Below are 27008 nucleotides of genomic sequence, written 5' to 3'. Positions count from 1 at the left end.
AAACTACACATTCCTCTCTGACAAGCCCTAGTGAAAAGTGCCGATGAGAAGAAATGCTAATGTACTAAACTGGCAGGGAAATGGGCTGGTGACATTTTTCAGTTTCTTTACTTCTTGCAACTTCTTTTATGCTGAAAAGCTGCTTTCATTAGATACTTCCTCCTAAACAGATGCATGAAACATACTTTTAAAACCAAGGGCAGAGTTCATGGACAGTGTCAGAGAACATGATTTTTTTTTTTTTGACTTTGAGGTGTAACTTGCATTGTCCAAGAGCAGTCTGTGAAAGGCATTTTTCAGCAAAATGCAAAGCAGTCCTGCAATGCCAGCATTTACATTATGTTTTTATGGTTTTCTTAGAAAACCACTGCCTAAAGTCCAAATATTTTTATTGTGGTTCCCTTTGAGTCAGAGTATATTTTAATTATTTTATGTAAAATTGCTACTGTGCTCTTAAAAAGAAAACAATGTATAAGAAAAATATTTTTAGTTAATAAAAAGTAGATCATTTGAAGCAATCGTTATGTTAAGACTTTACTCTGGTTCACTAGGAACTTTTTTTTTTTTTGGCTTTCTGATTTTGAGAAACATATACCTCCTTAACACAAATGAATAATTAATCTGTGCCAGCAAATACATGCAAATGCTGGGGTAAATATATTCTTCTTGGGGCACAGAGATGCCACCTGAACTTCTCCGTTACAGTAGGTCTAATACCCCAGAGTGCTGTGGCGGGGCAGTTTTTTTTTCCCCTTAAGGCTTTCGATAGAAGCAAACAGGCTGTTTTATTTTCAAATCAAGATCCCAGTGTCCCCAGCAAATACTTTCAACATTTTAGACCTGGCTATGTCTGCAGTAGCAAGCAGTGTAGCACAATAGGAGTGGATCTGCAGAGCAGAACAGTTCATGCTGAGACCTGAAATTCCATGCAGTGTCATTTGCACACTTCAGGATAGAGCTTGTTAGTTTGGACTTTGTTTCATCTGAAGGAAATACAGTCCTCAGGCACTGAGACTGATACTAATACAAAGCAAGGTCCACTCTGTGGGACAATTGCAAGATTTGCTTTATACACACGCTCCAGCAACTAACTGAAAACTATATGTAGTTTACATGTAAACCTCTACCTCCACCTCTACAGCGTCTGGTTCATGCACAAAACTGCCTTCTGCTGCTTAGACCTCACACCTTTTCTTTATGGCTGCAGAACTGGTCTAAAACAAGATTAAGTTCAGCCTCAAGGTGTCACTAACAGGGTCTTAACCACAGCATGGATAGTCAAAGAAAATTAGTCTTCAGATATAGCACTGTTTGCATCCAGCAGTGGAGTACTTACTCCAAGTTTAAAGAATAAATTATTTAATGTAGTTTAATGAAAAAAAGTTCATGAACAAAAAAATAATTCATCAGTCATTTTTATATGCTACATTATGTCCACATGTAACATTTGGGGAGGGAAGCAGTGGGTTTGCTTTTTGTACAGTCCATGCCTCTGCGACAGAGGCGGAGGTTAAGCTAAACCCTTGTAAAAAGTGCTATATTGTGTTTCGAAAAAAACTGCAATGTTTCTACATGTTTTTATTATATGAGGCGTATATACAATGAAGATAAAATGATAAATAAAATGGATTTTTGTATAATAGGATTAAGACATGAAAAGGGCTGCTGTGTGAATTGCCTTTCAGAAAACCTTGTGCCTAGAGCTTTGGTGTATCTTCTAAAGAGGAGCATAATGCAAGTGTTACAAGCACTGATTTAAAAGTATTGCCAAATCAACAACATAAAGCTATCTTAATATAACACAAGTGAGGTGATAAAGCTCGATCACCTCTTCCCCCATCATATGCTTCAAGCTAAAAATCATGCATTCGTGACTGCTAGAAAATGTGCATCAAAAGACCTGTTTGGATGTCTGAGACATATTTAGGCCCCAATTTGGCAGAGTACTTAGAAGGTGTGCATGGCTTTATACCCTTGAGTGATCTATTAAAATATGTTTCTAAATATTCTTGTTGATTCAGAGCCATCACTAGGAAGCTTGTCTCAGGGATTTCAGTAGCAAAACTAAGTTATAGTTGATTTTTGCTGTTGGCCAGAAAAACATCAATTTACCTTCATTCACATGGAGGTTTTTTTCTGGTTTTTGTTTTTGCTTTTTCTTACCAACATAACCCTCCCCAACAAGTTCTGGTTTGTTTGTAATCAAGTATTCCATTTAAGCCAAAGTGGAAGCGTTCAAATTGGGCAACTGTGAGAAAATCTAGGGAAATATGAATTAATCTATGCTGCTTTTCACTGAATTCTTCAGCATTATGAAATTAGAAATTACAGATTCACTTTCCTCCCATCTGGTGTCATGATCCACTGTTGGGTTGAACAATTTGGCTGAGGTTAAAGCCCCTTGCTTTCCAACTGACCTCAGATAATTCTGGGAGGCTGGGGGGAGCTGGGCTTAACTTCTGATTAACTCCAATGTTTTATCTTGACTAGGTTCCTTTTGCATTCTCAGAAACATAATTAAGACTCAAAACAGAGTAAAGTGCCCAGCCATTTCATTTGGCCAAAAAGTACACCAGTAAAAAAGGGGAGAAAGGGAGAAAAGAGAAAGGGAAAGAGAGTTGCAATAGCTACCACCACAGATCCACAGCATCCCGTCAGCCCAGTATATCTTTGAATCTAGCACGCAGAACGTTCCAGAACGCCCCTCATGGTCTCTGCTGGTTTCCCCTTTTTATAGCATTGACCTCTTGCATAGTCAATAACTGTTTTGCATACCCACACCCCCCCACTCGGCAGTGGGGCGCATGCCCAGTAGCGTCACTAGAGGGTGCTCGAAATTCTAGAGGGTCCGAGCGCCCCCCTCCCGTTGTCAGTCGACCCTGGGCCCGGGCACATGCGCAGAGATGATGTGCTCGGAGACAACGGGACACACATTCCTGTCGGTAGAACTCAGTCGCTGTGGGGATTAAACTGTCCTGCTCAGTTGCCGTGGTGAGTAGGCTTCGGTAGCTGAACTGTCCAGCCAACAATGTTTAGAGAGAAGTTTCTAGTCCCTTGCATCTGGATTATCGATTTATTTTATTTTTAGGAATTATTTATCTGGCATGAATGTGTGAAGAATAGGCACTAACTCTACGCCTTTGTAGGTATCTGAGCTTGTTTAGTCCACCTCCTGTATTCTTTTCACAATTTAGTCAGCAGTGATACAGAAGGGCTTCAAATTCAGAAAGGCCTCGCCCCAAAAAAGCTAAACAAATACATCTAAGAGATAAATATGACAGAAGAATAGCATAAAACAAGTACCTTTAAGTTTCGTAAGATGAAAAGGAAAGGTCTGGTTAGCTCACTTAAAATATTAAGATGCTGAGCATATAAAAGTAATAATTCAGTGCTGAAAGGTACCTGGTAGGTGACCATAAAAACTATAAATTGAAGTTAAAGCGTTATGAGTATAATGCTGTTTCTAAGATGTTATTTATTATAATTTTCAAGGGGAAAAAATAGAGACCCTTATATAAAAAATATGGAGGTTTCTTATATGAAATCTATATGCTGGTTATTGTAGTTAAATGACCAGTTTTGGTAATGATTATGGACATTATATGAAACCTAAGAATAGATCAGATTTTGCTTTAGCATGTTTAAGTAAAGAAAGGAAGTTGACTGTGTTTTATGTACTCTTAAAGATGTAGATAACTGTTTTCAAGTCTGAAAGAGATCTGGATATGGGCCACAATGCTGTATAGTCATTATAGCGTATCAGCTAAAAAACAGGTAAAGCTAGATGCTGATCTGGAAAGGGTTTTGAGGAAGTTAAGAAGAGTAATGCTAAATAACTGATGTACAGCCATACTCCATTTCTTAGTAAAGATTAATCTGGGAGCCATTCATTGAGATGACTAGCATTGAGCATGTACAAAATTTGTGCAATTCCAGGGGACCAGATTGCATTATTAGGGCCAACATTTTCTGACTTGATATGGACTGGAATAGAGGAAGAGGGCAGTGGACAAGGGTGTATTTGTTCATTACCAAAAGCATCCTTTCTGCAAGCTGAAACACATATGGAGATTCCAATTTCTCTATATAAGTGTATATATTTTCATATCCAAGGCACAATAACACTATGATGTTTTTTCCTGAGAATCAAGTATGTGAGAAGAGCAGTGAGAGGAGAGGAAAAAGCCTGTGCTTGAAAAGCTAAAACTGTTTCAGCAGTTGCTTGAGATTCTGCAAGTGCCTAAGATTAGAATTTGCAAAACATTCATTTTTCTGTCACTCAAGCGCAGACAGTCCTTCATCTGGTTTTATTAGTTTTCAGTAAAAGAACAGAAAAATCATTACGAGTTTGACCATTACTTGCTAGGTTTATGGTCCATGTCATTAAATCACCAGTAGTCAAGCCTCTTACAAAAATAAGTTTGAATGTTATAAAGAGTCTGCAGCATTGTAGCTGTATGTATTTTCTCTATTTTCAGTTTACTGCACAACAGTATTAACTATGGAAATTGGAAAATTACCTACTCTTTTGTTTGGGTTTTTTTCTTTAAACACATCCTATATATACAAGGCTAGAGATGCTTTTAAAGTTAAATGCTCATCTTCTGGCATTAACTTGCAGAGAAAACTCAGTATAAATAAAGTATCACCAATGGACAAAATTTTGGCATGTTTCCAACTACTCATCTTAAAAACAAACTCCAAGCTTAAACATGAGGACAAAATTTGTCAGAAGTGTTCTTTTTTTTTTTTTTTTTTGGAGAACAGGGTTTTCCCTCATAATAATCACCAAGGACTACATTCGCCACTGTCTTAGTTTACCGATCAACTGGATAGCTGAAAAATGAATAAAACTTAAAAATGAAAAGGACTTTTCTGAATCATAAATCCTAAAACAGATGATATAGTTAGATAGCTTATTCCATAAACTATCTAAAACATTACCCTAGGAAGAGCTGTGGTTTTGTTTTTCAGGTTTAAAAATACAATTAGCTAAACACAGAAAAGCACAGGCTTAGTAATTACATCTGGTGATTATTCTTTTTTTTTCAGATGAAATGTTAGTGGCATCTATTGCTGCATATTTGAACACAGCTAAATGTTTAAAACAAAATACTGCTGGCTTGTTTTCTTATCAGCAGAAATATTGGTGCAAAGCTGTACTGAATTAGTGAGGGATTAGGCAGGAATAGCAACTACATGACCGGCCTTGGGTGAAACACAGTGCTGGCTGGCTAACCTGAAAGCAGTTACAAATAAGCCTCTCAGCCTGCCTTCAGCCTCAGACAGGGTAGGTCTTGCCATCAGCAGAGAAACTTTGACTGTACTTCTGGATTCCTGGATTACAGGGAATCCACACAGCCACTGCTGAATACCCAGGAAAGCCTTGTTTCCAGCACCTCCAAGGCATGTTCATGTGTCTGCTCCCTGTTCTGCTCTGGAGTCTCCCCATCCTGCGTATTGAGGGTTTCATCTCATAATAAGAAATAACAATACAAAATATTTACTGCAACAGTAGGAACTAAAGGCCAGTATGCAACTGCATAGCCTTACATTGCTTCATGGAGTGCTAATGATAGTATGTTTTCCCCGATCTGTTCTTAAATATTTTATCTGAATTTTGGGTTACAGTCCTCTATTAAAATTACAACAAGGTCTGTTCTAATGTAGCAGGTGTTATGCTGTTGACTTCAGAAGGTTTTTCTCCATGTAGCACACTATATAATCTAGCACTCATTAATAGCCACTGCATGGGTCAGTACCTTTTACAGGAAGATTTGATCTCACAAGATTATCTGTAGAACTTGAGATTTTTGCTACTATAGTTTTCTTCAAGGCATAACTCAACCAGATGTTATCTAAGTTCTCCATTATGTATTAAACTCTTGTACTTTTTTGGTATTTGTTAATATAGTCCTTCTTCCATGTCTGTAATAAGCAAAACATCTGTTTCTTCTTGTTCAAAGTGCCTACCTCTAGAGTCCTGCTTTTAAAATAATGTAATTTAAATAGAAATCCTAGATAGGGAGAATGCATTCATTAACATGTTTAATTTGCATATGAAACCAGCTTTTCCAGAACTCAGCAGGGAATTTGTGGTGGCAGCAGTGTTTCTTTTTTTGCTGAACTTATGTACCAGAAAGTTACAGTACGAAAAAAATAATGCAAATAAATATATGTATCAGCTCAGATGAGAGATTAAACTGCAGTGAGAAATCATCATTGTGCATTTAGGATATTGTCCATTCTAAACTTTCTAGCTGAAAATTCTTTGTATTAAAAGACCCATATTCTACTCTTAAGTCTTGGTTTACAGAAAGATCGCAGTTAAGCTTGATTTTTAAGTCCCAGCAGAAATAATTCCCCAGTATACCTATGGCATGTAGTAAAATATTACAATGAAAGTAGGTCATGCGGCTCAACAAACTTATCCCAGTAAATTTAAGTCCCTGCAACAGAGCATTATCACATTGAGACAGTAGGGTTGACACTACTGCCTCTAAAGCACGTAAATAAAAAGCAGAGGCACAGATAAAAGGTTGCACCACTGGGGAGCACAACTTTGTAAGACAATAGTGAGTACTTGCTGAGTACTGGTGAGTAAACTGCATAGGAAAATGTAGTGGTAAAAACTTTTCTAAGCAAACGTAAAATTGCACTTGAATTTTTGTGTCAAGGCATCTTTGAGCCAGACTGTTGGAATGTTACTGTCATACGTAAAGCTCCATAAGGATGTTTGAATACCTGTAGCTAAGAAGACAGCTTTAACTCGTAATCATTTTGTAGGGAAGAGTTCAGAAAGCAGAAACAGTGTGATCTTTCAGGAACTGACAGGAAGGATGCCAACTTGTAGGGGCAAATATTTTTAATACAGGCAAAATACCAGTGCATCTCCAGTCACTCCTGTAGCAAGTGGCTTACAGACAGCAGTGTTCCCTTAATATATTTTGATAAATGATGTGCACACAGAGAGAATGCATGGAATTCATATTTGCTGGAAACCTGCAGCTGTCCTCATGCTGATTTCTGTTCCGTCTGCTCAGCAGATCCACTTGCTCCACTGATCTGGCCTTTTTCTGCCCACTTCTTGCCTTGAGTCATTGCAGTGTTCAGTTTTCCTGTATGATGCTAGTGAGCTTGGGGTCTTTTCCCTCCACTGCACACTGGGAGAGCATACAACAGATACTAGCTAGAAGTCACTGTGCACTTCTTATACTCATATATTCTGCACCATTTTCACTTGTTATTTCAGCAGATTGCATCACCTGTTTCTGTGCTTTAGGGAAGAATGTCTGGGGACTTTCCAAGATATGCAGAAATCATGTTGAGTTGGACAAGTAGTTTGTTGTGGTTTAGTCCCAGCCGGCAACTCAGCCCCACCCAGCTGCTTGCTCACTCCCCTGCTGGCGGGATAAGGAAACGAATCAGAAAGGTAAAAGTGAGAAAGCTCGTGGGTTGAGATAAAGACAGATTAATAATTTAAATAAAACAATAATAGTAACAACAGTAATAATAATGCAATGAAAGGGAGAATAACGAGAGAGGAGCGAAACTCGGGGTGGGAGAAAAGAACAACCAAAGCAACCAACCCATGACGCAGCCACTTTCCATGCACCAACCCAACGCTGCCAGTCCCCGAACCAACTGCTCTGGTTAATATACTGGTCATGGCGTCACATGGTATGGAATATCCCATTGGCCAGTTGGGGTCAGCTGTCTTGGCCGTAGCCCCGCCCCTCCCGGCCTCTTACCCACGTGGCAGAGCACAGGAAGCTGGAAAGGTCCCTGACTGCTATAGGCGCTAATTAACAGCTAAAGCATCAACGTGCCATCGGCCCTATACCCGCTACAGTGAGGAGAATTAACTACCCCAGCCAAAACCAGCACATAGTTCTACTCCCCATCCCGCCTTCCCCCACCCCACACCCCCCCCCCCCCCCGAAAAAAAAAAAAAAGCGGCGTGGAGGGACACAATGGTGGTTTTTTTTCTTCCAGTATTTAGGCTATTTGTTCAGGGAGAAGCTGAGCTAATTTCTCTCTTTCTTTTTTTTATATCTCACACCTTCTAAGAGGAAGCTGAACTCTGATAAAGATTAGTCAGGAGTAAAGCATGCAGCAGTAAATAGCTACAGTCTGAAATATGAGATTGTCTCTTTAGCCTGCATACATGGTTCCAGTCCCTGTTCTAGTGTTATTTAAAATATCATACAAGAACATGAGTATTGCTAGGCTATGAAGTGTGTACAGAGCAGACTAAAGTATGCAGTAAAAAATACAGATTAAAATAACATGTAATTTGCATCTCTTGTGATACTTAAAACACTTCTATCATTAGTACCATCAGTTAATTATTTTATCAAAGAATATCTTCAAGAGACGAGGATGGAAAACTAAGGCTTATTATTATGTCTTATTAAGAAATACAGTGAACTTCCAATTTCCTGGCCCTTAGCTCCATCAGTTGTGGTGGGTTGACCTCGGCTAGGGGGCAGACACCCACCCACCACTCTCTCACTCCCCCTCCTCAAAAAAGGGAGAAAAAAAAGAATGAAAAGCTCAAGGAGCAAGATAAAGACAGGGCGATCACATACCAGTTACGGTTGCAAGCAAAATAGACTCGACTTGGGGAAAATTATTTTAATTTATTGCCAGTTAAAATAGATCTAGGTAGTGAGGAACAAAGAACACCTTTATATCATTAAACCAACACCTTTCCTCCTCTCTCTCACAAGCTCACCTTCAACTCCGAGCTCCTCTGTCTCCCACTCGCGAGCAGCACGGCGCCGTGCGGGGATATGGGTAGGGCATAATGGCTCCTCTCCGCGGTTCCTGCTCTCTCACGCTGTTCCTCTGCCCCATAGCGGGCTCTCCACAGGCGGCAGCTCACTCAGAGACACCCACCTGCTCCGGCGGGGGCTCTCCAGCGGACTCTCTACCAGAGGGGAACCGGGGGTGGCTGGAGCCCCTCCTCCCGCTCTCCCCTGGGGGCTCGCAGGGCTGTTTCTCCCTCTTTTCCCCTCACCGCTCACTGCCGGGCAGCGCTTTGCCCTGCCCTGCCCGCGCTTTCCCCGAGGCGCGGCGCGACCCGTGGCTGAGGGGCCCAGCCGTGCCCTGCGGCGGGGCTGCTGGAGCCGCCTGGAACCGCCTGTGTCCGGCTCGGGACCGCCGGGCCTCGCCTCCCCTCACAGAGATCGCAGAGCCAGCAGATCCCCTGCCGCATCTGAGTACCTGCACCTGGTAAAGTTTTTTGTGTATGTTTATACCTGCTTCTGTTTAAGGTGGTTACCAGGTTTTGTCTACTTGGTGAATGATCTCAAAAAAAAAAAATATCAAAGCACAAACAGCAGCGGCCTTGAAAGATACTACCGTGAAAGCTTTAAGAGGGCCATTTGCTGTGTAAATACATCAGATGCCACTGCAAATTCAGCCCTGGAGCAAGAGAAAACCAGTGAGGTTTTGAATACTTGTGGTAGGTGGACATATTTGGAAGAACCCCCTGGAGGTGTACATCACTTACCTAGTTGCAGCTTGTCAAGGTGCAAAAGCTTATTTTTTGATATAAAGCAAATGGTGGTGCAAGGTGGGCTGATACTTTCTTGCCTAATGTCCTGTTGTTTCTTGCTTTCTGCAGTATAATAGAATCAGAATGGTTTGGGTTGGAAGGGACCTTAAAGATCATCTGGTTCCAACTCCCCCTGCCATGGGCAGGGACACCTTCCACTAGACCAGGTTGCTCAAAGCCCATCCCACCTGGCCTCGAACACTTCCAGGGATGAGGCATCCACAGCTTCTCTAAGCAATCTGTTCCAGTGCCTCACCACCCTCAGTGAAGAATCTGTTCCTTATATCTAATCTAAATCCAACCTCTTTCGATTTAAAGCATTATCCCTTGTCCTACCACTACACGTCCTTGGAAAAAGTCCTTCTCCAGCTTTCTTGTAGGCCTCCTTCAGGTACTGGAAGGCTGTTATATATCCCTCTTTCCAGAGAGTGCTTTAGACGAACCTCCCTCTGGACTCACTGACGGACAGCTCGTGCCACTTTTTTTGTCCCTTGTCTTCTAATAGCCAAGTTATAATTCTGCCCAGAAGTCTCTAATTGTTGTTACTCAGTTTAAGGCAATGCTGAATACCTCGATAAAAAACTGAAATAGGTTTTTTTAACATTAGGTCATTGCAAGCTGGAAAATTGGGATTTTAAGTATTTTCTGGTAAACTTCAGCTGTAGTAACGCATGCTGTAACAATTTTTGTTTGGAACACTATAAAAAGGTGTATCTTCTTTTCCATTCTGAGTTTATTGTCAGTAGGACTTAATTTTATCTGGGTTGTAATTATGTGGTTTTCTGTTTCTTTGTCAAATGTAATGAAAATGAAAAAAGCCAACAACCATGAAGAAAACTGTCCTCTTGTTTATTCTGTTAGGTCTTTCTTCTATTCTTACACTAGATTGAACAAGCTTTAGTAGAAACATTTCTTACTGATATATTTTTAAGAGGCTTCTGCTACTTTTATTCACACTGAGGAGTATTCCAAGAATATTCCAATGTAAACACTCCACGTTATTTCAGGACTTGATCCTGTATCTTAAACAGCCATGTGGAAGCAGTGGGGAAAATATTGATTAAATGTTTAGTTATATCTGTTTGACATGAATATTATTCCTTGTTCATAGAAGATAATATTCCTTTGAATATTTTGAAAGTTGATCTTCCATTATACTTCTGCTGATATTGTGCATCCCACTTAATTTTTGAAACAGCTTATTGCATTGTGCTGTGGTTTATTTTGGCAAATGACCTTTGCTAAGGTGACTTAGCAGCTTTATCTAGGTGGAGAAAATGCCACTTGTAAGAGGTGCTATAATTTGGAATTTGCTTTTACTGGAGTGTTTGCTACTTAACTTGCTGATGCAACGTAACCTGCCTATACGGTAGTGACCAGAACAAACTAGGACTTTTCCATAGTTCTTCAACGGTAGCTTAACATGCTGGGCAAACTGGCTTCCTGCCAGCTGTTGGAGACAATGTAAGAAGTATATAAATTCTGTAGTTTTCAAAAGTCTGGATGAATGAACAAATCCATCTGCTTCACTGCTGTCAGTAGGGGATGGTACTCCCTTAAGATTGCAGGTCTTGGCAGACATTTGCTGGTTTTGCAGGGCCTCTGTGATAATGTCTTCATCATCTGTGACTAGCCCCACACCTCAGTAACAGGATTAGCTGTTGAGTCACCTTCCATGTGAGCCTTTCCCCCTTCTATTTTTTCTTTCCCTTTTCTTGGAAATAACTAGCTTTTGCTAAAGACAGCAATCATGAACATAATATGCCCTTTGGCCTTGTTACTCACTATAGTTAAATGGATTAATCAACATCTTTTCCTTTTGAACTTGATCATAGAAACAATGAAGAGATAGTCATTATTAGTAAAATGTAGAATATGGACTTTTGATGGGAAAGGTGAGTTATAACGTGTAGTTTATACAGTTACACCTGATAGCATGAACACTTTGGTGGTTCCAAGACTTATATTTATGATATAATGTTATATTTTTGGTAATACCTTAATAACAATGCCTTGCTATTACACTAAAATGATTCCATTTCTGCAATAGCCTTCATTAAACCTTACACAATGAGTCCGGGAGAGAGCCATATAAAACACTTAAAGATAATGAATATTGGACTGAGTAAAATGTTCCAACGTTGTTTTTTTTCCTTCACAGGCTCTGGTCTCAATGACGGGCAGTGGCATGAAGTCCGATTCCTAGCTAAGGAAAATTTCGCTGTCCTCACCATCGATGGCGATGACGCTTCAGCTGTTCGAACAAACAGCCCTCTACAAGTTAAGACTGGAGATAAATATTTCTTTGGAGGTAAACAAATCAAAACAAATATCAGCTTGAAGTGCTGTTGTCTTTTAGTTACATAATAGGTGAAATGAAACTCAGGACATAATTTGTTCATGTAGATCTTAATGTAGCTAAAATAGCTAGGTACTGTTCATCAAAAAGTAGGATACTAAGCTTAATTTCACTTTTAAGAATTTTTTTACACCTCCTCATCCTTGCAAAAGAAACCCTGAGAAGTTCTGTTCAAGAGTCAGTCTAATGTGGAATGATTTCTCAGATCTTCTCTAAGCATTTTAGAGAACATTCTCTGAAAGGGGAATCTTCCATTAGTAGTTTAATAAAATGACACTGAGAAAAAAAATAAATTTATCTTTTCAAGTTTGGAATCCTGGAGACAAATATCATTGTTCAGGAAAGGTCTTAACCTTTTGCTGTTTTCTTTAAGAGCTGTCATGATTGTGGGTAATTGAGAAGCCGTCATAAATGGAAGCCTTAGATTGTTCAGTATTTCTGTCTGTTCTTGTCCATATACTAAAAAGAGTTCTTGCAAAGTCTAGCTTGAATGTTTATTCCTCTTGCTCTTCTGTGTTAGCATTTATAAACATCAAAAAAGGTCATCAAAACTTTTGGATTTTCTAAATATATATCATAAATTCTACATTTAAAAGCCTATTTAGTGTGCCGAAATACTTTTGGTACACTATCTTATATGGGAAGTTCATTAAGGATTTTTTAACTCAAGCGTAAGTATTATTGTTTGTATTGCTAGCCAGGTTTTTTTTAAAAAATCCGATTCAGCAACGACCTGTAATCTTTGTTCAAGCAGAATTTCAGCAAGCTCAAATGCTAAGATCAAAAAAGAGTTGTAAGTTGTATGTTTGAAGTGTCCCATATGTGTGAGGTTGCACATGAAAGCCTCAGGCAGAGAACACAAATTTTAAAAGCAGAATTTATCAGTGTTGAAAAGTGATCTTTTTTTCTGACTTACAAGGTGCATACCTAATAAAAATAAAACATAAATGTAGTCCTATAAATAGTCATAATATTACCCAAGTGATAGGAAAGTTAGTGGCATATGAAGTACCCTAAGTAGACAGGGAGAAAATTCTTTTGAGGTTATTCTAATTTCATTATCTCCTATCAGTGGAATAATTAAAAATACATATGGAAATTTGTGTTTAAATGATGTTACAAAACTAATACATAGTTAATTAAAAATAGATTCTAATCCTGCAGATACTGAGGACACACACTTCCGAGAAACATTGTGGCAATGATGATAACACAGTCTAAGAAATATTACCAAATTAAAGTTGATATGTCATAAGATTTAAACTTCAGGTTGCTGCAGCACCCATCTTTTCCAATATCCTTAATTCAGCTAATATCCTGATTACTTTTTTTAGCATATTTCCTCAAATAAGAGTTCTAGCATAGCCAGTTGCCACATACTAAAGTTTGAAAATTATTTAGTCATCAAAACATAATATCTTCAATTTCTCAGAACAGTCTGAGACATTCCCATTAAATGAAATTATTAAGCACACACAGGAGAAAAGGAAAAGAAATGCTGTACGTAATACATCCAGTGTTAAATGCTCTTAATTTTGATAGGTAAAATCCCCAGACCATTATTACATTTCTGGAGAGAGAGAGATTGATTTCTTCTCAAGTGTCTTTTACCTTTGACTCTTTGGTTGTGAGGGATAGATTGTCTAGTTTCTCCAGGTGTTTTTTATGCCCTTTCTCTGTCAAAATACAGGTTGATTTGTTGTCGTTTCAGTTGGATTCTGAAATCTGCTTGACTTAAAATTGTTGATGTGTACTTTATAATTCCAGTATCCTTCTGTAAAAAAAAAAGTGTGCATGTAGCTATTGTTTTAGTGGGATATGAAGTTCAATCTTGGATTCCCTGAAGTGTTGTTCCCACATCTGTTCACCCAAATACGCAGTCCCTTTGCATAAGCTATGAGGTTTTTTTTTTCCTTAGTACCTTTTATAATCTGAAAGGTCTTCTAAAGGTCTATCAGATGAATAGCAGTGTCTTAACCTTCATTTCCAATTTCATTTCAAAATAAGTCTACATTTGCAACACTATACTTTTGCATTTTAACTATTTCAAGCTTTGAATCCAAGCAAGATTTATTTCTGACTTGAATCTGAGGAACTGATTTATTTTAGTATGCTCTCACGTGAATATTGCTGTGCGTATATATATGTTATTTATTTTGATATCTATCTATCTACCTATCTATCTAAAAAATAGAAATTACTTGCAACTTAAAGCCAGTCTTTTGGATGCCTATTAGAAACCTAATCTTTATATTCACAGCATGCATCTTATGAGGCAAAGGTATTTGTGTGCTATTCCCTCTACATGTATGTGTTCCTCCTTATTTTTCTTTATAAGCATTCCAAGGTGTGGCTGTTAATAAATAGTATTCGCAAGAAGAGGATGTAAAGGTGAGAGTAACAGGGAACTTCAAACATTTGCACCACTTGGTAATTGTCATCAAAGAAGATCTTTTCATTAGTTTCATTAGGAATAAGTTCAGATAAGAAAGTGTCAAATACTTTTTCTGCAAATATACGCAACTGGTTAGGAAAGGGCCAACTGCCTCTTGAATCCAGAGGATAATATAGGGTTTTTTTGCAAACTGCTTGATGACTAGCAGAATTATCAATACTTTGGTGATTATAAATTTTAAATGTGAAAAGTAATCCAGTAGATTTCTTTGCTAGAGGTCTTAAATCATCAGTTTTAAAGATAGTAAAGTTATGATATTCATCCCATCCCAGTGCTGTATTTCTTGATCTTAGAAAATGCTGAGAAAGCTCAGTCCATTGAATTTGTGTTCAGAGAGCTTGTGCAGCATTTCTAGAAGGCTCTCTCTGACCACCTATACTCTTCTGATTTAAATTTTCCTACTTCATCTTTGAAAGAGATACCACATGTATGCAAATGTTTTGTTCTCCAAACTTTCCCTTTCCCTGATTTCAAAATAAGTGTCTCTTCATATTCTGGTCTCCTGGTGTCAATATAGCAAATATATACTATAGGAATGGTGTTGTCTTTGCTGAAGAAAAGATTTAAAGGTTGCATTTCTCAAAAATATGTTGGAGAATTTAAAGAAAAGAGCAATTACAATAAAATAGGTACTACCTCAAAGTAGTAAGGGAGACACTTGATGGACCTTTTCTGTGGGGAAATAAAAACCCCAAAACAAAACTACAGCTTTTACTGTAAGAGAAGAACCACATATCTGAATGTGAATTTTTGAGGCTGTGTCTACTTTTCAGAAAAATGATCATTTTCATATATTGTTGTAACTTTGCACTGGCAATATCCCATAATATTAGTTTTATAATAAAATAGACAATATATCAAAATTGGGAATGGATTAAAGATTGCGTGGGCAAGAACTTTGCTATGCCAAACGTAATGCTGAAATATTCTAGAAGAGTCAGCAATATTAAGCTGACTTATACAGATAGGTTCACAGCAATGTCTGAAAAAGTCTTTAATTTTACTCACAGTGGTTTGATTATAGCTTGATTATGACTCAGTCCAGTATAGCTATGTGAATAATGGGAGGAATGCTGAGGCATAGGATTGTTGTGGATTTACTCCTGGCATTAGAAATTTTGTCACAGGCAGGAGCAAGCCTATGATTCAGACTGCTCCCTCCCTCTGTGCATGCAAATGGGTATAGTAAGGGCCAGTTGAACACTGTGTAGACACTGAAAGCTTTAACAAAAGAATAGTTTGTTTGGACACTGGGTGGTATACTGGGCCTGGATAGTCAACCTCCCTGTCTAATAGCAGCCTCCAGCTACCATTTTGAGAAGGATGGCCTTTTAGAGAAGCCAGACCTGATTGACACATTCTCAGTTTCCCTCAAAACTAGTTCCTAAATGTGTTCTGGTTATTCCTTTAGTCTATTCATTAATTTGACTAGAAATGCTTGTCATTGACCACCCAACCTAGATTTTTACAACATGTACAGCAATATATGAATAAAGGAGATGTGGAAATCAGAATCTTTTGTGACTTCTGCCCACAGAACTAACTTCTCTATTTTTGAAAAATTGTAAGTAAATCAGAAGAGGATTCTTTCTTTGTCAGAGATTAAATCATGTTCAGACTGTTACAGTCTTTCCTCTTTTTTTTGCTTCCTTTGTGCCTCTCCTGTGCTGTCTCCCAGCACTACTAAGGTCCTCCCAAGGGACAGACAGCAATGATGTTTTATTCAAGCCTAAGAGTTAGGGGAAGCTGTGTTAAGATCAGGCATTACTGTAGACTTTGTGAATGCATGCTGATGTATGTGGGAGGGTGGGTGCTAATTGCCTATTACCCTTCTGTGTAACTATTCTCTCCCCACTGGTTTTATTTTCCTTCTCTTTCTTGTGTTGAATTTGGCTTTTTGGAAAGAAGTGAACTTCCATTCCCTTCTAAGCTCTACAGAATGACGTTTCTTTGTTGTTTCCAATTATCTGCATAAAACAAAAAAAGCAAAACAGAGAAAGTGAATCTGAGGCTGAAAATTAGTCCATTAACCTCATTTGCACTGTTGGAGATAAGGGGTTTTGGTGAAGCATCTTCAGCTTGCACCAAACCACCTAATAGCTGCCTGGTACCCAGAGGAAATATTTGATTAGAGCATAATTTTGACTTGTTTCTATTTTGCAACACTTATTTTTAATTGTGCCTACTTTCCCTCTCCTTTTCACTGGCTTAAGGATGGGAGTGTTTTTAGTATGAGTGATAAATCTTCACTGAGAGCAAAGGTATGCAGTGATCATATCATATCAAGACATGCATTGAGCATATGCTGATCCACTGTGTGGTGCTTTTTCTGACAAGCAAAGATGAATGGACTATGCAGTAAGTTTCCTATGGAACACCAGTCTATGCCATTTAGAAAGTCCTTCCTTTCTGTATGACTGCACCAAATGCAGTTTGTATGTAGTCTTGTTCCTGGAGTAGAACTCATTTGTTTCTGAAAATCCCATAGAATTACAGGTGATGGAAGGAGGCAGGAGGAGGAAAGTCAAGTGAACGAGAAAAATTGCCTTCCTCTGTTTCACATGTGCTGGGTTCTTTGGGTGTGAATATTGCTTTCTTAAAACCTATCATCTATAACCAAACCCTTTGGGTCATGTGCCTATGTTTTTTTATCAAGCTATCCATAGTTATCATTGTGCAAATTGGTTATTAACAGCTGTTAATAGTAATGATCAGACTTCCTAGGTAGTGTCACTGGGATTTCAAAAGCACTCAGACTATCATGATTGCAAGCATTATCAGATGGAAAGGGGGCATGGGATTTTTTGTAGCTCAAACTCAGATGTGTTCAGCAAAACCAAAATTATTAGATGTTACATGACAAATGAACAGGACCGCAAACAATGGGGCTCAAGTTATTTGTTACCTAACAAAGGAAACTAAACTCCCAGCTGACATCATTTTCTCAAGCCTGCAGCTTCTCACTTCTCAATAAGTAGCAATGATGTTGGCTTCTATTTGCATTTCTGCATGTTGATCAGTTTTTTAATATGACAGGGCTTCAGTTTTGGTGGCCACTTTTTCCTTTTGCATGTATGACCATGAGTCAGGATGGTCAAATTTGCATTTCTTGTGGAAAGGATGCTTTCAGTGTGATTGATATCTTTCTCATGATCATAGCTCTACTGTAAGCTCAAATAAATATCCATTTGCAAAGCAAATTCAAAATAACTCAGAGTATAATGTAATTTTGTGTATCTTCAGCATTATCTTCAGGAATTCTCCCAGGTCAGTCCTACAAAATGATGATAAACACAGGAAGTGGAAACAAAAGAGATGGAATGGGTTGTATTTTTTTACCAACCCTCATGCTTTGATTGTTAAATCCAGAATGTTTGTGAGTCGATAGATGAGTGAAGAATACAGATGTGCAGAATGTATAAGCCTCAGCAAAGCAAGGAAGTGGTTTTGTAGTAAGTTAAAAAAAAAAAAAGACAGGCAATTATAGGCACCTAAGTGTCTCTGCTATTTAATACATTATTCAAATTTTTTATCTCATCTGCTTGCTTCTGCTTATGAACAATGAAACAGAGCTGAATTCACACTCCTATACAACTGACAGAACTGAAGTGACTCGATCAATGTTGCCCATTAACTCTTTGAGTTTTATGCTTTTTTCATCTTGTTTCAAGGTTTGTTTATTTCATTCAGGTAATTTGAATGTTAGACAAATTAGATCAAATATTGGTGACATTCTGTGATTAATCTTCAGTAACGTCAGTAGTATTTTTAGTGATGTTATGCCAATCCACCAACACGTTGTATACAACAGTACAAGCAGAAATGCTGGAGGTAGATTGATCTCCTGAAAAAAAACAAGTGCAGGCAAAAAGCTGATACTTTGCACAAGCAAATAAAAGATCAAATGTATGATAATGTGAGTTTAGGAATGATTATATGGGACCATGAGTCTTGCTGGAATGACTTCAGCTTTTGGGCAAAGGCTGAAGAGAAGAGAAATGTCTGCCCACTGGAAAATGAATGAATGAAGTTTTAAGATAATTTTCTTTTCTTTTATTGACATTTAAAACCAAGGAAGAACAAAGAATGAGGAATAACATGTACCGTACAGAATAAATCTGCATGGACATGGGAAGGAGTAAACTGGCCTAATGGAACACTATTGTCTCTAATTCTGTGTGTATATGTTTTATTTGCTTTTTCACTAAATACAGTAGTCATATTGTTGCCTGAAGCAAATTTTATCAAGTCTCTGAACTAAAAAAATAGAGGAAATTCCCTATATGGTATAGCTCTTGGCTTTGAAGGGAAAGGAAAAGGGCTTTTAAAAATTAGTAACACTTTTTTTGAAAGAGAAACTTCTAGAGAATGAAATGCCTGGTGAAGATGCAGAAGAGAGCTATTGGAGACATACTAAAAAATGACAATTATAGCTATATCCTATAGGTCCCCCTTGCTGGTACCTTAATAGGTCAAGTGACGAGGTGTTTGGTAGCAGTAGCTGAAAAAACAGCCTACAGGAGGTTCCCCTCCTGTATTTCAACAAGTAGTGAATGCTGAGGGCAATGTTAACCAGTACTAATCACTAGACATACTAATTAGGGCTGTATGGTTTTTGAACACTGAAAATAATGTAGTCTGTTGATGGCATTAGGAATCACTAATATGTTTGTGTGAGTGCATTGAATTGTGTTGTGAAAAGTAAACGCATGCTTTACTGATGAGTGAAAATAATCATACTCTTAAATAGTGAAGAACACTAATTTATACTGGAATAGCACTTCTACCAACTTAACGTTTTCTTACAAGAGTATCCTGGCTCCACTTTAGGTGTATGAATGTGCTTATTGTCCACAGCCATAATTCAACACACCTACAGAAAATTAAAAAAAAAAAAAAAAAGAAAAAATAAAAGAATAGGTAAAATCTTGGTGCCATCAATAGGCTATATTGTTTTCAGAGGCTTTTCTTGTTTTGGGGAGTGACTTACTAGTGCTTCTTAGTGGATTTTCCATAGGAGTTACAGTATCTGTGGTTTTCTTCTTTTAAATAATAGAACTTGCCTCAGCCTCCCCTTTTCCTCCCACCTCCTCTAAACATGAGCCAAATGTTCAATTGCATTTCAATATTTTAAATATGTAAATAAGCACCTATTAATATTGTAAACAGCACTAAGCAAGAAGATGCCTACCTGCCATTGATTCTGGTTGTAGTCAGATGACTGACTTGCATGTTTCAGTAAATCTACCTATCTGTATAGTTGTAAACATGAGTAATTTTGGACATCTGATTTAATGTGTCATAAATGCATAACAGGAGAAAAAAAGTCAGGGTATGTTCCAGAACTCACCAAAATATACTGTTTGTGAAATTGGGAGATAGAGCAAAAATATAGTTACTCAGGTAAGAGGCCTGCCTGACTCACATGGTCTGAGCTGAGAATGGTTCTCAGTGCTGATTGTAAATACTGGCTCAAGTATGAAACCTGACTGGAGCTCCAATTAAATTTATGATTACTGTCTACTGCTTCTACTAAATAAGCAAACTGCAGGTAGCCCTCTGTGTCTAGGGCAGGCTGTCAATTAAATCATTGCATGCCTACAGTCCCAGGTTGTTATCACCTTTCACTGAAGACAACAAATCCCTTCATATAGACGTAGCAGTCTGGGGCTCTAACAGGAACACTTACTAGTGATGCTTTTGTAAAACATGAAGTAGATTTTAAGTGCTTGTATCTCTCCAAAGAAAGAACTTTATTGAATCTCACAGTCAGTGGATTAGAGCTGATTTATCTGCATAAATTGGCAAAACTGAACTGTGAAGCTGAGACAGAAGGTTTAAAACCTTGATTTTCTCTTACCAGCAAAGCACTGAACTTACCTGTATAATACTTAGCAGTGCAAAGTAACAAGTTGGAGATGCACAAATCTCCAGTGTGGACTGCTGATGGCAGCTGGCTAATTGACCAGTTTAAGCACATTAAATTACTTTGTCAGTGTCAAAGTATGTGTCTACTTTAATTTGGGGTGGACAAGGTTTTGGTAATATTGATGATCTCTTTAGGAGGGAACTGATAGTTAAACAGCAAACTGCTAGACCGTTTTTGGTTATTGAGTCCTGTCAAAGACACTGTTATTAAGCTTATTCACTGAATGGCCACAATGCTTCCCCCCCGCCCCCCGCCCGCTTTCTTTTTCCCTAAGACAGAGCAGTTTGTCTAAGATGGGACAATTACCATGAATACTAACTGTAGAGCTGTTAAAAAAATCCTGTGTTGATGAATGAAGAGAAGAAATAGGACACTTGAAGGATGATGTCACTGTCAAGGTTATATTGTAAACTTGACAAAAATGAAGCTAGATCTGTTGCCATGGCAATAAAAGATACTTTTAGCCTCTTTTAGTTCACTACTCGTGATATGTGTAACTTGAATGATCCTGAGAAATGATTTTACAGACTTTCTGCTTCTGGACTGAGACCTGCATGCTTATTATTTGATCTTGTGCAGCAAATCCAAGTGATATTAGACACTGTGACTAGTAATACACAATGACTGAAAATCCTTCAGTAAACAAACTTTTATTTACCAATAAGAAGAAGCCAAACAATGTTGTAGAATAGCAGTGTGTATGACGTTTATGTGTTTGAGTTGGAAGAATCTTGCTTTTATCTATAACGGCAAAAGTACTCTCTAGGTGGCACTAAGGATATTTAATTGCGAATCTTTTTCCAAGTAGATGAGACCTCCAAAAGAAGCAAGCTTTAATGGTGCTTGAAAATGCTTCATGTGCTTTTTGCACTTATTTAATTTTCATCATTCTTATTGACCAGACTTCCCAAAACACTTTCTGTACTTGTCATTTTTTAAATCATCTGTTTATTCCAACAGATTAATGTTAATTTTTTGAAAACTAATTCTTATATTTGGTTCTGCAAGTTGGAAGCTTTCTATGGGGCTTTATAATAAATTATTTTTTTAACGACTTAGGGCTGTTTTGTTTTCACTGGCATCATAACCAAATTGAATGGAATATTGAAAAGAGACGTTCAGATCCCATGTTCCCATGATTTTAATTCATAGGAACAGGTTGCCCAAAGTCTGACACTCGCTTTTTTTGAAACTCTTTCATTTATACTTATTGGCTTTGCAATTCATGTTCTCCATAGACTTGACAAGAGCTTGTTGCTTTTTGCTTGATTACATTCTCAATATTGCCTTTTATTAAGAAATGAGCTAAAGCAGAAGAGAAAATATTGTCGGGGGGGGGAGGAGGGAAGTTTACCACCTTTTACTTTTTGAATGTCTTAAAGACCATGGTGTGAGTAAACAGTGGTCATGCGGTTAGTGACTCACAGTTATTCTGTAGATACATGATGAAAAAGGTTGAGATAGCACAAAGAGATGGAATGCTGCATGTCTTGATGCATGCTGAAGAAAGGTCACTGAGAAGTTATACAACTGTAATAACAGATTAATCTTAAATCTTTTTGAGAATGGTAGGGCTCTTTTTGTCAGTTATATATTCCTATTTCATTTTGAAACAGATTTTATTATGTTTATGATCTCAAAAGTCAAATAGGGCAGGTCTTCATAAATGCAGTGAGTGATCTTTTCAGGAATCCTACAAATACTAGCAACAAGATTGTAATCATATTTCATGCTAGCACCCTAAAATATAAAAAAATCACTGCATCATATCCATCTATCATTTGGAATTCTCATTGGGGTCGATGGCTATATTTTGCTGCATAAAAAAAGTGGTTCATGTTTCTGCTTTTGAAATGTGTCAGAAACCAGTGGGATGGGTCTACGAAATGACACAGCCATGTGTGCATACATGCATGCACACTAAAAATATGTTAAATGGAACTTGTTTAATTTTAAAAAGTAGCCTAAACCCTTTGTCCTAGTGCTTCAACATTTTGGTGCTCAGATGAAGACGCAAACTCCATAGCTGGTGCAATCTACCTGTAGAAACAATTCCTGAATGTCATACAAGCATGTGAGATTTGAAGCTTTTTGTTGATGTCTCTGTTCCATGCTTGGGCCTGAAATAGGCACGTACTTAAATTAGAACTAGATTATGTCCTATGCAAGGTCTTTAGCGTTCCGTTGAAGCCTTACAGAGTTACGTTCAGGTACCATAGCAGGCACCTATCCCCCCAAAATTGACTTGGTTTGCATACATACTTCATGTAGTTAATATTCTGACATCTTAAATGACCTTGTAATTTAAAATTGGGAAAGACAGATTAAAAAAACCCACATTTGATTAGGAGAGTGCAAAAGTACTGCAACCAAGGATCTCCATAGCAATTTTGCAGTAAAATTTTAATTGTGTCAGAAGAAATTTCCCATGATTTTAATATCTTTTGAAAGTGTTGTATACATTCTAATATTGCTATTAGAAGAGTATTCTTGGTACATCATTGCAGCTGGGCAACATCTTTTTAAAATTTGGAGTATGACGTACAGAATGTTTTTCCTTAATCATAATTTTTCATGAACTGCTCCGAAACTAGTCTCATTTACACAGCTCACTCCATTTCCTGCTTTGCTACTTTCAGAATATGCAAGGGCAGGAATGATCTGATTATTAGCAGTTTCAGAAACAGCCTTAGAGTTCACTGCTGACTGTGACTCACCTTTCTAATCCTATTGATCTTCAGTTTCATTAACTTTCAACATCTTGGGAGGTTGCAAGCTGGATGTAGGATGTCCTTGTTTAGTGAAATAAAGAGCAGTATTTTGCCTGTATCATAAGCCCAAGGCTGTTTCAAAAATACTTTGCTTGTTATTAAAGAGGAATTAAAAAAATTCTACAAAGTGCATGGATCATTTAAAAATAACATTAATTAGAAATTAGATTATTACATGTGTAGAGTTTACAGTAAAATATATAATGAACAAAAAGTCATGGGTATAAATGTATAAAGTAAGTTTTTTTAAAAAAACACATGAGCATATCCCATTCTCTTTTTCCACCTCATTATGTCAGGCTCACCACTTAAGAAGCTGAGGTGAATGCTTTAATCTGCATGAACTTTATAATGGTATTTTGGTTTTGTGCTTCAGTCAAAGCTTTTGTGGTTCATTTAATGCACCTTTCTAGTCTATGAAGTATTACGTTATAGTGAAGCATTATTTATAATTTATAAATAATTATATTTCAACACTGAAATTTAACTTACTTAAAAATTCTTCTTTAATATAGTGGAATAATATTCTGTTTATTATCTCTGGTGACTAATTGTCATGTTTATCTCAGTTCATGATGAGTGTGTATTTGACTTTTTTGATAACTTGTTTTCTAGCCTAAATTAAAGATTGCAAGATAAAAGTGGATTTCCCTTTTATCCTCCTGAAAGTCTACCCTGGGGGAAATAAACTAGTGATTTGGAGGGGGTTCAAAATGTTCCAGCGTGTCTGTATGTGACTCTTAGCAAGCCATTTAATATCTGCTGTTCAGTTCAGCTACCTGTAAAATGAGATTAAAAGTACTAATTCAGGGGTGTCTAATTAAAAAATGGCTGTGGACAACTTCACATTTGGTTCTATTTGCAATACTTTTGTATTATTTTTCCTTGACTATTCAAGTCCTAGTTTTTTATCACTAGAGAATTATAAAAAGCTCATTTTAAGCCCCAATGACTGCATATTTAGTGAAAGTGTTTTATGTTCATTTGACAATTTTGAAATTTGAGCTGATGTAAAAGCGATGCTCCATGAAAAAAAGGAAGAGTTTTATGAACAAATATGAAGTTTGAAATATAAGTTGTCTTTGTTAGATGTATAAAGGCATTTAAAGTTGTTTGTCCCTGTTTTGGAAGGCTTATATGCTTCCCAGACATCATGAATTGCAAATTGTATACACATATATGTGTGGTATAAAAATATCATAATGTGATTTCCAGATTGTGATATGTTATTTAGGTACATAAACAACCCGATCAGTTAACAGGGACAATGCTATGTGATGTATTGGCAAAACCAAAACAGGATGAACTTCTACGTGCTGATATAATTTCAGGTTTTAAATTGAAAAAAAAATCACCTGTTCAGTCACCGATGAAATTCAGAAATAATTTCCTATAATAAATAAGTTGAAGAATGTTATTTTCTCCTTTATTAATAATTTGCTGACCTTTTTTCCTAAGGAGAACATTTGCTGCATGTGTGTCTTCTGATAAATTACTTAGGGTTCCACTTTAATAAATTACAATGAGAGACTTATTGCAAGACTTCTTTAAAGGGTATTTGTGAGTCAGTTTAGATTTACAAGAGAATGACACAATGCAAATCAAAGTTTAAGTTATTGTTAATGATATTAGTGTTATTACAAATTAATCATCTTATGCACGAGGGATAAAGATGGCACATTCAGGAATATTGTTTCAAGATGCACTGAAATAAATACTCTTGAAAGGGTAATACAACTGAATCTTCCTGCTTTTTAATATATTTTTGACAAGCAGTTAATCTGTAGAGATTATAGAAAGAGATTTGTGTTACTAAAATATCTAATAATATGAAAAGAGTACTGTGTTCAAGAATGAAATAATTTTAGGTAAACAAAAAATAGCATGACCTTTTGTTTTGCTAATAGACAAAAGCAACATTTTTTTAAAGTTCTTTTTAACTTAAGAAGAATAAAAACATAACTATTTTATAATTTCCTGAGAGTTTCTTCTGTCTTCTAAATAGCAGTTGTATAGAGAGGGAAGAAAGGCAACATACTTCAGTATTTCAGGCTTATTATTTCACAACCTATAAAGACAAGTATACTTTAAGAAAAACAAAACTTGTATTTCTTCTAAGGGTTTTTGTGTCATGGAGTTATATATTTGCATATCTGAAAATCTTATTTACAAATTGATATGTGGTAGTAACTGGCATGAGAGATTTTAAATATGCTGTATTTTGTATATCAGATAGTAATGAGACAGATTTAACCTTAGTGGTGGCGAAGGGATGCACCGTTGTTTCACAGCTAGGCTTTGTGATGTATTGATGCTGTCAAATTTCATGAAATCATTGTCAAAAATATGAGTGCCCGAGATAGATGATGAAGTAATATTTAGGGGGAGAAAAGAAGCACGTCATACTCAAAATATCACTTTAAATTATTTGAAAACTCACTATCTTAAAATTTTCATGCTGTGGTATAATAGAAATTACATTAATTAAGCTGCTTTAAGCATTACTGAGAAGTGCTTATCTCAGTGATCACAACACTGTGTAGATTATAAAACAGAATAAATGCTGTGGAAGTCAGTAATTTTTTTTGATGTTGTTTTACCACATCAATTGATCAGAATGAGCAAATTCTGTGTTTACAGGAGCAATGTAATTGAGGGGATACACACCACTTACTGTCCTCTAACTTCATGTTAACGCCAAGACAATGCATGATGTAAGAGAGTGATTAGAGGGCCAGATTATGTTTGTTCTTCTATTCCATACTATGTATCTATGTATTTGCATACATGTTTTATAAAATTAAGTTAACTTTTGTGGCAGTTGAAAGCTGAAGGATAACAATTATTCTGATTCTTAAGCAGTCTGTATTTCAATCCGTCTTGGAAGCTGAAAGAAAACGAATGCAAAATAACATGATACATGAAGGATGTTGAACTCTGCAGATGCTAATACCATTGCTCTATGCACATAGGAAATGGAGATAGACAAAAGAGAGTGTAGCCAAGCTGTTTTTGGGTGAAGACAAGATAATCTAGAGCTATAAGTAGCCAGTTTTTCATAATTTCCAGTGAAATCACAACTAATGTCCAGGGATTCTTCAGGACTTTTCTTTCAGACTTCATGGCCATTCTGCTGTCTCTACTGCTGTTTTACAGGAGGTGTAGAATCAAAAGCCAGTTAAGGGGCACTAAAACAATAACAGTGTCCCAGAACCAACACATCTGGTGGGTTTGTTACTGAGGCAATTCCTTTATAGAGTTCTTGCTCCTCAATGCCTTTTTACTTTAACAAAAAATGTCTTGCAGGTTTTAGGAGCACAAATGTAATCTTCTTTCTTTTTTTGGATCTTTTTATTTAACTCATTATTTTTCAGACTATATTATAGACAGCTGGTTATGGTGCCATGCACTGACTCATTTGTCAGTGGAAGGACTACTTTTGCAAGGAGTTTCAATCCAAACATCTTGTTCCCACAAATCTAAGTCTGGACAATGTGTGCTGGATAATGTGTGCTTATATACCTGCATCTTGTAATGTCTTCCCCTTCATTCTCTGGACTAACCTGATTCTAGAAACACGTTTGTTTCTTAAGTAACGAAATGCATTTTTTGAGAATGTGCTTTTATCTTGTATTGTCTCTACACATTAACATGCTTTTCTACTTAGGGCTGGTTATGAGGCCCTCAATTCCTTAGGCAGCATTCTTCCCACTGTTCTCCCTCTTACTTATCTTCATTCCACCTGATTTTTGACTCCATCCTCCTCCCCTCTTTCCCAGCACACTGCCCAGTATTTCTCAATCAAAGTGAAAAGATGAATGACTTCTATTGCAAGAAGAGAGCATGAAGCCTGAGCAGCGTGCACTCTAATTTGTCTTCTGTCTGAATGTAAAGCAGGCTGTATCACCCAGTCTGCCAGGCAAGGTTGAGGA

The 27008-nt window shown here is 37.2% G+C and overlaps 1 protein-coding gene across 1 annotated transcript in view; it reads left to right on the top strand.

Moving 5' to 3' along the window:
- Positions 1 to 27008, top strand: part of CNTNAP2 (contactin associated protein 2) — a 1195621-nt gene that overhangs the window by 660107 nt on the left and 508506 nt on the right. Inside the window, exon 9 of the mRNA XM_064443813.1 lies at positions 11724 to 11873. Coding sequence (XP_064299883.1) covers positions 11724 to 11873 — 150 coding nt within the window. The remainder of the gene's footprint in view (positions 1 to 11723; positions 11874 to 27008) is intronic.

The sequence above is a fragment of the Phalacrocorax carbo genome, chromosome 2 (assembly GCF_963921805.1).
Source record: "Phalacrocorax carbo chromosome 2, bPhaCar2.1, whole genome shotgun sequence".
Lineage (NCBI taxonomy): Eukaryota > Metazoa > Chordata > Aves > Suliformes > Phalacrocoracidae > Phalacrocorax > Phalacrocorax carbo.
The sequence above is the reverse complement of the archived record's forward strand: the minus strand, read 5'-3'. Positions and strand labels throughout refer to the sequence as shown.